Source organism: Bos indicus, chromosome 26 (genome assembly GCF_029378745.1).
Source record: "Bos indicus isolate NIAB-ARS_2022 breed Sahiwal x Tharparkar chromosome 26, NIAB-ARS_B.indTharparkar_mat_pri_1.0, whole genome shotgun sequence".
NCBI lineage: Eukaryota > Metazoa > Chordata > Mammalia > Artiodactyla > Bovidae > Bos > Bos indicus.
The window spans coordinates 12,630,377-12,642,370 of NC_091785.1; the positions used below are offsets into that span (position 1 = coordinate 12,630,377).

An 11,994-nucleotide genomic window follows, 5' to 3' on the forward strand; every position below is an offset into this window, starting at 1 on the left:
AGTGGACAGATAACAGAGCCCCTTGGGTAGTATTCTTGGTAAGCAGTCCTGTGGTCATTTGAAAGAGGGATGAGGCCAAGAGCAAGACTACAACAACTTCCAAGACTCCCCACTGGCCAGTGGGACATTCCCTTCACGGATAAAAGAACACAAGTGACAAGTGACAGACTGCGGGCCAGGAGCTGGCTCGGGTTGGAAGACAGCTTATAAATGTTGACCGCCTGTGTGATGGAAACGAAGGCTGTTGCCTCAAGTGTTTATCTTCTCAAGTAGCAAAGGTCACTGAGTTGCCCTTGCTATAATGAAACTTACTCTGTTGATTCTTATGCCCCCTACTTCTGTACTAGTGCAGATCTTTATATGCAGGAACACAAAAGTGTTTTAAGCCCTTACTTCCTTCTCTCCTTTACCTTCCAATTCTTGTGGGGAAGGGAACTTGAGGAAGACATAGAAAACTTGGCCACATAATAACACACCCAAGTTGTGCTGTGGGAGACGTCAGTGTAGCAAGGGAGATGCTGCCTGTGTAGTAGCTGCTTTGCTTAGGAAAAAAAAAGGGTCCTGAACCATAAGGATCTGATGGGTTAGAGCCAGCAGGATCCTCTAGGGAGGTTAGGGGATGGCAGAAGGGTATTGAGAGGGAGGGATATAACAGAATGAAGCTCCTGAGGCCCCAAGAGGTGGATGCTACAAATTGTTCAGAGACCGGATAGAAAAGGCACAGAAATATTTCACACCATCCTTACAACTCCATGATCGGCTAACTGAAGGATCTTCTGGTTATGGATTGTGCCTGCACACCCTCAAAGTGTTGGCGACATAGCTGAGAGGTCATGAGTATTACACTATCTAAAGTGGTTTTTCGGAGAAGGCAATGGCACCCCACTCCAGTACTCTTGCCTGGAAAATCCCATGGACAGAGGAGCCTGGTGGGCTGCAGTCCATGGGGTCGCTGAGAGTCGGATACGACTGAGCGACTTCACTTTCACGCATTGGAGAAGGAAATGGCAACCCACTCCAGTGTTCTTGCCTGGAGAATCCCAGGGACGGGGGAGCCTGGTGGGCTGTCGTCTCTGGGGTCCCACAGAGTTGGACACGACTGAAGCGACTTAGCAGCAGCAGCAGCAAAGTGGCTTTTGGTAGGGCTACCAGCACAGATGTTTCACCCTGGCCTTCAAACATTTCTGCAAGTGACAAACTTCCCCCATAACCTTGCCCTTTTCTACATTCTCTCTGCTGCCTATAACTCCAGTTTATCCTCAGACTCCTCCAGGAAGGTCCGTACCTCAAAGAAGTCTTTGTAGAAACTCCCTCCCGCGCCTCCCCATGGAATGATGAGCCTCCTCAGCTTAGACTCTCAGCATGCTGTGCTTGTTACTTCTTTGTACTTATTGCAGATTGTTACCATGTATTTATTTCTGTGATCACTTCTTTAATATTCCTAGGAAGTCCTAAGAATAGGGGGCTTCCCAGGTGGCTCGGTGGTAAAAATCCACTTGCTAACCCAGGAGATGAAGGTTCGATCCCTGGGTCAGGAAGATCCCCTAGAGAAGGAAATGTAACCCACTCCAGTATTCTTGCCTGGGAAATCCCATGACAGAGGATCCTGGCAGGTTACAGTCCATGGGGTCACAAAGAGTCGCACACGACTTAGCGACCAACAATAATCCCAGGAAGGCAGGACAGGGACAATCTGGTTTGCTCATCACAGGTCATAGCACCTGGCCAAGCATGTGACAAAATCACTGTCCTTGGAGGTCAACAATCATTGGCCAGGTGCATTTTTTCTTGGGCAGCTTTGACACTAGTAGCTGGTGTCCACAATAATTGTTAAACCTCAGATTAGTTAAACCCCAGTTGGAACGTTTTAAGGACTCATTAAATTGTAGTAATCATTTTGCCCACCAGAGGTCCCTTTCTCCCCATCACTGGGGCCAAAGAGCTTGAACTCCTGTGTATCCAGTTTTCACAGCCATGCTGCTCATTGAAGACTGTGATATACCATCACCTCTGCATCGCCCAGGGGCTTGTCGGTAATGCAGAATCTCACGCCCCACCCACGGCCACTGGAGGAGTCAGAATCTGCATTTTAACAAGATTCTCAGGTGATCTTTGTAGACATGAAATACTGAGAAGTACGTACAGTTCTACAGAACATTCATAATCTGAAAAGCTTGGAAGACATAACCCCATCTAAATGGCCTTTCCACCAGACTTAAAGAAGGAAAGAGGTTTAGAATCTGCTTTTATTATGAATATAAAATATACATACAACATAATACACATTTACACATTTACAATTTGCAGTTAGTTTCACTTTTTTGAGCACGTTTGGTTCTGCACGGCACAGTGGCCCATGTTCCTTCCACTTACACTCAAGACATTCTCTTCACCTTGGTACATACTTGGGAAGAAATACCAGGCCCAGGCGTCAAATGGCCAGCTTCACTGTCTTCCCAGAATCACGTTCATTCTGTTTCCCCTTCTGCTGCTACAGGCTTTCCATGGCCTCAAACTTCAGCATTAAAAATGCAGGAGAAAAGAGGGCTGCAGTAATCCCCTTCGTCTTTCAAAATCACCTTGAAACATCTCACCTGAGCGAGGTGATACATCATAGGCATTGCTGGTTAACATAGTCTAAGAACTACCTACAGGGAGGCTCTGATGTGTCACATACAAACTAAGCTTGTTCACCAAATGAATGATCACAAAGGATCTGAGTATCGGTGGTATCGCAGTAAATAAATAAATAAGTTAACTGGAATAAATACAAATAAATAGAGTGAGTTTCACTAAGGAAAACGTCAATGCCTACGTCCCTGTGCTCCAAACCTCATTAGGTGCCACTTTACAACAGGCTGATAAACAGAAGCTGGATTTCTCTACGAGTCGCTCTTTGGGGCAACGCCTTCCATGTGCTGGTACAGAGCAGCCAATGGAATCGTTTGTCATCGCTTTTCTCAGAATGCTGCTATGCGAGACGCTTTGTAGGAGTTCTCTTTGAGGCTGTCAAATATTGCTTTGGTTCCGTTCTGCCAGTGTAGCACCAGATCCATCGGAGTCTTCCCAGCCTAATCGAAACAGAGGAGGGAATTTGACTTCCAGGTTGAAGGCATCTATAAGTTCTTCTCCTCTGTGTGTGTATTTGATGAGGTAATGGATAGGTGTATGTTACTGAGGTGTTTTATGTTTCCCACTATGATCTGCAGTTTATTTTCAAACCAGGCCTTTACTGTTTCTCACAGGAATGCTTCTGGCATTTCAAATTAGCAGATCAGCAGTGTTTGGTTTATTTGCCCCGCTGTGGGACTATCCCAGGTGTTGGTAAAAATCCCGAGTCCCTTGACACTAAATAGCAAGCCTAAGCCAACTCACTGAAATTCAAAAGATGCCTCTGTACTTATACAGTATACTGCAGAATGGGCATGGAGAGGCAGCAGTATCCACCTGGTCAAAAACCAGTTCCTATCAGTTTGGAAAATGATTCCTGACTGATAAAAACTGGTGGGATATGAGCTGCTGCAACACCTTGGCTTAATTACACAGGTACCACTCCAGGGAGTAGATTTTTCACAGCTGCTCAGAAGTTACGCTGGGCTCTCCCAGGAAATTTATTTTTCTTGGAGATAATATCAATGATTTTTGAGACCAAGTTTTTTTTTTACTTTATGTCTCAAGATATTTACACAAATTAAAATTATGTCACCTCTCAATTCTTGCCTCTCAATTTGAGAAGTCCTAAAATTTTCCATCTCTATTCAGAAGTCTCTCTTTATCCCAGAGATTGCAAACTGGCAGCTTTGAGATGCAAAGAAGTCTAGAGACCTGTGTTGGCCCAAACAGCTTAGAGTTTTAAAAAACTGGAATTAATTGGCAACAGTTGGAAATTAAGAGATTTCCCAATTGAATCTGTGATCTCTCTGAAAAAAACTGGAAGGCTTGGCAGCACGATATCCATGGTTTCATGAAGCAAGAAGGGACTGGATTAGGGAAGGACCACTACCTTATGTGCACAGAGCCTGCAGCCACCATAAAGTCATTTATGTGATCTGCCTGGGCCCTAGGCGGATTTGAGTTAACGTCCCTGCAACCTTAATTTTGGACCTTCTCACCCTGTAGCATGTGCCCTGGGGAACACTTAGCAGCAGATGTGAAGACAGTTTGGGACAATGATACAATAATGATACAGTAATGTATTGTTTACAACTCCCTTCAAGATGGGGTCCAGTAACATCCTTTTTTGGAAATATCCATCCATTGGGTCAATGACATTTATAGTTCTAGAACCTTTATGCTGGGGTCTTACTGAAAATACAGAGCTCTAAGGCCTATTTGTATATTTAGGGCTATTTTTCCATGAATTCCTTAAACTCCTTTGTATTGAAATTTATCTCGTGATTCCCTGGCGACTTACACAGTCTCTCCAAATCTATATGCTTTTGATCTCTGCCTGAAAAAAAATTATATTTTCTGCAGCTTTAGGGGTTTTGTTGAATCTACTCTTTCTGATGGTTTAAATTATTTGATAAGATCAATCCCATATCAAGGATGAGGGGACCCTACTGTTAACACTTTCCCAACCCAAGCAGTCTCTATCTGCATTTAGTTTGTTCCTGTCACCAAGACAGTTTTATTTTCCTTTTTGGAATGATGAAGTATTCCTCTCAGTCTTATAGTAACACAGTAAGAGGAGGAAATGATTCACAGTAAAAGATGACTGGGTTTTTTTTTTTTTTTCCCCTTTCTTTGTAAAGTGATTCTCCAAAAGCCTCTTTCAAATTACTTCTTCAGTACTTTACACTCATTCCTCCCAGTGGTATTTTTAAAGCTTGTATTAGATGATGCTTGACTAGGAATTGGGACCATGAGGAAAATCTGGTTCCATTCCCTGGCTTACAGATGAAGCTAAATTAACATGTACTTGTAAAAGGGATTTATACAAGCATTTTCTGGGCCTAAATATAAGAAACTATTTTGAGGGATGTGCAGCTAAACCAAAGAGGAGAATGAATAGAAATTAGCTCAAAAATAAAGGCAAATAAATGCATGGCTACCTCTGTAAGAAAGTGGTGGCATTCATGCCATTTTAAGAGGGGAAGGACTATTCACAATTACTCGGATTCAGTGTTGAATCATTTGAATTCCTTGACCCTTGGCTGCACTGACCACTGTGGAATTTTCAAGAGCTTCAGGAATGGTGGGTGTCTTTATTCCTGACTATTCCGGCCTAACTCAGCCAGGCCAAGGCAGACACTGCTTGTGTCTGTGAAGGTGGGTGGTTTGACCATCTTTTATTTTCAATACCAAATTCTAAAAGAATTCCTAAATGCTGTGTTAGGCATTGAGGGCAAAGGAGGCACTATGGCTTCCCCATCTCTGACTAGATGACCTGAGTCCTTGCCAAGGTCAGCAATATCCTTATGGGAAGGAACAGGGCATTTAAATCATCAAAAGACCCCCGAAATGCTACCTTTGTAAGGCTATTTTCAAGTATGTGAGCCATACTTCTGTTCATTAGAAAGCCGGCAAACAAGGCCCCTTGCCTGAGTACTTACACAGTTCTTAACGTTGAGGTCGGCACCATACGTGATCAGGAGTCGGATCATCTTGTACCGATTCAGCCTCACGGCATCATGCAAGGGAGTATCTCCTTCCTAGAGAACAGAGTGAATAGGCTAAAGGTGGGCCTGAGGCCAGGAAGTGGGTCCCGAAAAGGTGCCCAGCAGGGGTAGTGATCCCAAATAAATGAGTGAAGGTTTTAGGAGGCCAAACTCTGCCGGCCTACTCACCCGGTCTTTGGCATTGAGGTCTGCCTCGCAGGCGATGAGATGCTCTGCGCACTCGTAGTGGCCGGTCCTCACCGCGACATGCAGCGGGGTGCTGAGCAACTACGAAATGGAAGAGCCCGTTGGGTCCCTGGGCGTGAGGACAAAGGCTGTCCCAGACCCCAGCGCGTGTGTGAAGGGGAGGAGGGGAACGGGAGTAGGAGAAATACCTTATCCCGCGCACTGATTTTGGCGCCTTTGTTCAGCAACAGTTTTAAGACATCCAGGCTTCCTCCGCGGCTTGCCCAGTGGATTGCTGTGGATTCAAGCTGTACGAGGGAGGTGAAAGGACATGACTCAGTGGAAGAAGAACCTGGTCAGAGGAATTAGTTCTTGGTTTCTAAGACCTAGGAATACCAGGTTTGCTAGGGCATCTGTGATGGCACTGGGCTGTCCTGGTCTAGGTTGCCAGTTCTAACTATTGTAGTTCAAATCTCTTGCCAAATGTTTCGGCAAAAATGTGGGAACGTGTATGCTCTCCTGTGTATGTATCTGTGTGCATGTTTGCATCATTAGGAGGTTCTCAAGAAACCTAATCTTTTTAAGAGAGGATAAGAACTAAAATGTACTGAGAATTTCGTGGTGCCCACATGGTGCCACATACTTCAGACGCATGGACGCTCCCAGCAACATTGTGAAGTGGGCGTTCCTGTGCTCATTTTGCAAATGAGAAAAAGGAGGTGCCAAACTATTCAAACTTTTTGCCCAAGGAAACACAGCTAGTAAGTGGCAGAAGAGTTATTCCAACCCACAGTGTGCCTGGAACGTTAAACCACTTTTGCCAGGTAAACTCAAAAGTTCTAGACAAATGTACGGATTTTAAAATTCTGGCAGAAAAGAAGTAGTCCCTTCCAAAAGATATTCATCTGGATCTGACGCCTCTTCCTGTGTCCCTGTTGTCTTTTCCTCGTCTCTTCCTGGTTCTCTGCTAGCACAGTCATCTGCCTCCACCGTCCTCATTTGTAGTTACTGCACTTAATCATACTAGAAAATTTGGTATATCCTTGGCCCTCCAAATATCATGCTCATGAATTTTTGTGTCTTTCCACGCAAACTTTATATTTTGTTTCTTTACTTGTTTTTCTGCGTGTGTATCTTCTGGGTTCAGGTTTAGCCAAATCCTTTGGACTTTTCCAGTCCCTTTTCCACTCTGCTTAAAAAGTCAAATTGAGCTGTATTTAAATAAATAAAGCATTTTTTTCCCCCAGCTCAATCTTCATTTCATAGGATATGCTATATACTGGTCTGCATATAAATCACAGTGGTTGAATTACTGAAATCTGAATAGCAGCTACTTCCCATAGATGCAATTCATTTTGTGTGCAGTCTAGCCCCAAATCTCACTGACGGCAATCAGCATCTATCAAATAAGGTGTGCAGCCAGAGAATTCTGAGATGTTGCTGGCAGCCAAAGGTCAGGAGCAGGTGGCCACATATGATGGAAGGATGGGGATGCTGAAAGGCAAGTGTTGACTGTATTACTTCTCAGTAAGGCTACTGACTTGATAACGACCCGAGTCTTTGATGAGGATATTGAATTCTGTCCAACAGCTCTCACTTCCTTCTTTTCCCTGAAATACTCCTCTCCTTTTCAGTATATATGGAAAATACTTTTCACGTGACCTAGTCCCATCTCCCAACTTCCCTTTGTATGGAGAAATAAGCTTCTGCCTAGTTCTCTCAGATCAATCTTCAATACAATTGGCCCCATTTTTCATGGTAGGTTTTCTCAAGCTTCACATAGTCTACTTACTTTGGCTCATTTCCAAACAAAGAGATATATTTACCATATCACGGAATTCAATCTGGGCTCCAGCTTCTATTAACTTCTCCACGATTGCCAAATGTCCTTCCAAGCATGCTCTGTGAAGAGCTGTCCGTTTATACTGTCAGAGATTTTTAAAAGAGTGAGAGAGAACAATGCATATAAAAATGAGTATAAATCCTTTCTAAGAAATAGGAAGCTAGGGATTCTGATGACCTAGCTGATATAAACTTGAGTTCTTTTTTATGAGTTAGAAATGTCAAATTTACTAAAATTATCGACTGGAACCATTATTCTGCAACTGAGATTTGCGTCTCCTACAATACACGTTTCTAAGTGATTAGAGGTCTTCATCGAGGTGCATGGACTTAAAGATTCAAAACTACCCAAGTGCTGACACTTCCCTTTCTTGTGTTTTGTGCCCTCATGATTTCTGTAGTATCTGCCATGTAGTTCAGGCCATTTCCTTCCTTTGGGACTGCTGTTAGGTTGAATATCAAAAAGTATTCATTTTTAAGATAACGGAAGACATTTTTCTTTCAGCTTCAGAAATGATTCCCCATTCCAGTTCATAGGGGAAAGGAGTCAAAAAAGGATTAGTGATGTCTGATAAATTGGCTTCAAGTAATGGATTAATGGGCTTCCCAGGTGGCTTCCCTGGTGGCTCAGAGGGTAAAGAATCCGCCTGCAATGCAAGAGACCCCAGGCTTGATCTCTGGGCTGAGAAGATCCGCTGGAGAAGGGAATGGAAACCCACTCCAGTATTCTTGTCTGGAGAATGCCATGGACAGAGGAACTGGCGGGCTACAGTCCATGGGGTCACAAAGAGTCAGACACAACTGAGCAACTAACACTTTCACTTCAGGTGGCTCAGTGATAAAGAATCTGCCTGCCAAAGTAGGAAACACATGAGGCAGCAGATACCATCTCTGCGTCAGGAAGGTCCCCTGGAGAAGAAAATGGCAACCCACTCCAGTATTCTTGCCTGAAAAATCCCATGAACAGAGGAGCCTGGCAGACTGCAGTCTGTGCAGTCGCAGAGTTGGAGACTCCTGAGCTCACACGCAAATGGATTAATAGGCTATTTGTGCTGGAACACTATTAGGCATTATTTCACTCCAATGCCCTCTCTTTTTAGATAAGGAAACTGAGGTCCAGAAAATGCAGATTGGCTGCCAAGAATCAAATAAGTGAGTACTGATAGAACTGACACTTGAACTCCGGGCTAGAGATTCCCTGTGTAGAGCTGATATATTTGGGTCCAGTCAAAGCTAATGCTAACAATATATTTCTCCAGTCATGAGTGGTTGGTCCTGCCATACTAAAAGTCTATCCCAAAGATCTCAAAATTAAAGGCAAACTGAAAAAGCAGTGGGAAGAAAATGAGAGTGCAAAAAAATAATGCAATCCATAGCACTGATCCAGCATTTTCTTTTTCTGGCCCACTGCACTCCCCTGTTATGCTACTGGCATATGTGGCAACAGCTGGGGCGACGGTTTCAGGTGGATTGATTTCTGGCACCAAACTAGCAAGGCTGCAGTAAAGCATAAGAAACACAAAATTAACAAGCTGGATTTTGCAGTGCTTTGTATAAACCTTACCTCATCACAGACATCTGGATTGTTCTTGTCTGACAAGAATTTTTCTATTACTGGCAGTTTATTCTCCAGGGCAGCTTTCAGAAACATAGGCACATCCACAGGTTCTGTCTAAAGTTTAAAAGAAAACAATGTGAGAGTTACCATGGGCTTTCCGACATTCAGTCAAACCCGCCACAGATAGTTATTTGCTTGTAGCCTAATGCCGAGGTTTTCCCTGGTGGCTCAAACAATAAAGAATCTGCATGCTATACAAGAGACCCAGGTTCAATATCTGGGTTGGGAAGATTCCCCTGAAGAAGGAAATGGCAACCCACTCCAGTATTCTTGCCCAGAGAATTCCATGGGCAAAGGAGCCTGACAGGCTACAGTCCACGGGGTTGCAGAGTCAGACATGACTGAGCAACCAACTCCCACCCCCACAACATAAGGAAACCCAGCAGTGCTTACCACAATTTCAGGTTCAGGTTCCTTCACAACTGGAACTTTTGTTTTCTTGTATTTTTTCCTTTTCTTCAGTTGAATGATTATTTCAAGATCTTCTAAATTTTCCAGTTTTGATCTTTGTTCTAGTTTTTTCTTCTTGAGCTAAAAAAGAAATGCATGTTTCAAAATATGGTGAGTTCTACTGACAAGCATTCTGGTTGTGTCAAAACAAAATCTGCAAGGTCTGAGCTCAGTATGTGAACAGTTTGAGCAAAAAGATAAAAAAAAATATTTATAATAAATCTTTGACTTGGATTTAGTGATTTCTTATTCAAGTATTTAGGGGTCAAATTTTTCAGCTAATTGCCTTTATCTTCACTTCCCTTGCTTGTATTACCAGCTTCTTCCTGAAGATAGAATCTAGTTTCTAAGTGATGATTTTGTAATTATTTCCATAAACAGACCCCAGATTTCTGTAGAATTTTTTTATCATGCTCATGAATTTTTTTAATTGAAAAGACTTTACTAATAAGTTTCAAACTCTTAAAATTTCTATGCCAGTGTCTTTTAGGTAGCTCACTGAGCAGCGCTCATGAAACAGACTGTCTGGGGACTACATCTGTGGTTAGTAAGTAATGAAAATTCACCCAGCAACACATTTTCTCAACACGAAAAGTTGCCACAGTCAAACAATGATCCATGAACCACAAACCACATTACTGAGGGAAAAAAAGGCTCCCTTCCTTGGGATTAATTAGACTATATAAGACATCAGAAATTCACTGGACACTTTTCTCTTTCCAAGTCTTTCAGTCAAAACAGTCAAAAACCATTCGGTGATTGATTTGGAATCCAGAGGTCATAGTCTTGCCAAAGAATTATTTTCTACAACCTGTTCCATAGAAGTTGCTTCTTTGTAAGTTAGAAATTGATAAAGAAATACCTTTGGGATGGTTGCATTTATTTGGTTTCTCTCTTTTCTCCTTGCTATCTGGCACCTGTGTCCTCTACGCCCTCCCCAACCTCCCACTAGTGAACCTCCCAGAAGGCCCTTACCTCTGCCTCTCGCTGTTTCTCAGTTTTCCACTGTTGCTCCCCCAGGCTGACAAAGTGGACCGGAAGTGTTTTCAGGTCTTCTTGCTTCTCTAAAGTGACAGCAGCTTCATATTCTCCATCTCTGAAGTCCTCAGGAAGGAACTCCCCAGCATCCCCATTGCCTTTCTTCTTCCCTGTAACCTACAAGGGAAGAAGGTGGCCGGGTCAGAATAACAGAGTCCGTCCTGGGGTCCTTCTCCATAAAGGATGCTGCAGGAGGTCCCTGGGCCCTTCCTCCCTGCTGACAGTGGCTTCAGAGCAATGCACTCTCAGAGCTCAGGCTGTGATGCGCTGCCCCAGTGTTCCAGGAATACCTTTAGATACTTGTTCTCTTCTATTGGTTAAATCAAGGTTTAGGTTAGGTTGATGTGTTTAAATCTGCTTTTAATCCACTTAATCACATTTCTCCTAAGAAAATCCCAACCTCTTCCCCCCATCCCCACTGATGATTTTAAAATTCTTTCATTTTTCAGTACTTTTGATGATCCCTTGCCTTCCTGTGGTTTCCAGATATATATTGTTGCAATAGAACTTCTCCCCTAAGGCATTTTGATTACTGTACATGATTCCACACTTTAGTGATAAAACCAAAGGAGAAGATAATAAATAGGGAATATGTAGAGAATTCGTTACTGCCAGCTCCTTTTTTTCTAATTTTACTTATTCCATCACATAAATCAACCATTTTCCACATATGACATTTTTCAGAATACCTGTGCATTATGCCTGAAAGAAAAGAGCATTTCAATTTTCAAATAAAAGTCAAGGCTGCACCATTTTTCACTGCATAAAAATAATGTGCTTTACATACCAGCTCTTCTACCTTCAGAACCATCATGTTGACCCGAAGTTCGTCAGTCTGTTTTCCTCCTGAGGAATGAACCCTTGAGTTGCCCTGGGGAGCCCATCTGCTCCAGTGAGCTTATATAGCTAGAGCTGGGTGAGATAATCTTCCAACCTGGGAACCCAAGTAACACCCCTGCCCCCCCTCCCTCTTGGGGCCAACTCAGAGGCAGGTGAATTTTTCATTTCAGACTCAGTGTCTGGGAAGCAGGGGAGGGAGGGGATGATAAGTAACCCCACTGAATATGTGAATCAGGAAGAAATGTGAGAGGGCCATTCCTTTGGCAGTGACCACACCGCTCAGCAATGCAAGTCATCCTATTTATCGGGGAGCCAGAGGACAGCTGTCTGTTGACATTGCGCCACACCGCTGCTCCTTTTCCTTCTTTGTCAGCTTTCATATGACTAACCCTATCAAGAAAATGTAAATGCCCTGCGTAT

General features: G+C 43.3%; 1 protein-coding gene across 1 annotated transcript; it reads right to left on the reverse strand.

Annotated features, from left to right (window-relative positions):
* Nucleotides 1-2,228: 2,228 nt before the first annotated feature.
* On the reverse strand, nt 2,229-11,675 carry ANKRD1 (ankyrin repeat domain 1). The gene is made up of 9 exons (XM_019952899.2): nt 11,522-11,675; nt 10,672-10,851; nt 9,640-9,777; nt 9,193-9,300; nt 7,613-7,711; nt 5,996-6,094; nt 5,790-5,888; nt 5,556-5,654; nt 2,229-3,071 (listed from the first exon to the last, which is right to left on the reverse strand). The coding sequence occupies exons 1-9, from the start codon at nt 11,546-11,548 to the stop codon at nt 2,961-2,963; spliced, it is 960 nt and encodes a 319-aa protein (XP_019808458.1). The 5' UTR covers nt 11,549-11,675; the 3' UTR covers nt 2,229-2,960.
* Nucleotides 11,676-11,994: the final 319 nt, after the last annotated feature.

Bases quoted from the DNA above. Each gene is read 5' to 3' on its own strand.
- ANKRD1 (XM_019952899.2), bottom strand. From the start codon at position 11,548: ATGATGGTTCTGAAGGTAGAAGAGCTG. The intron at 9,301-9,639 runs GTAAGCACTGCT...TTTAAACTTTAG, and splicing joins AACCTGAACCTGAAATTGTG to ACAGAACCTGTGGATGTGCC. The intron at 6,095-7,612 runs GTAAATATATCT...TCCCTCGTACAG, and splicing joins AGATTGAATTCCGTGATATG to CTTGAATCCACAGCAATCCA.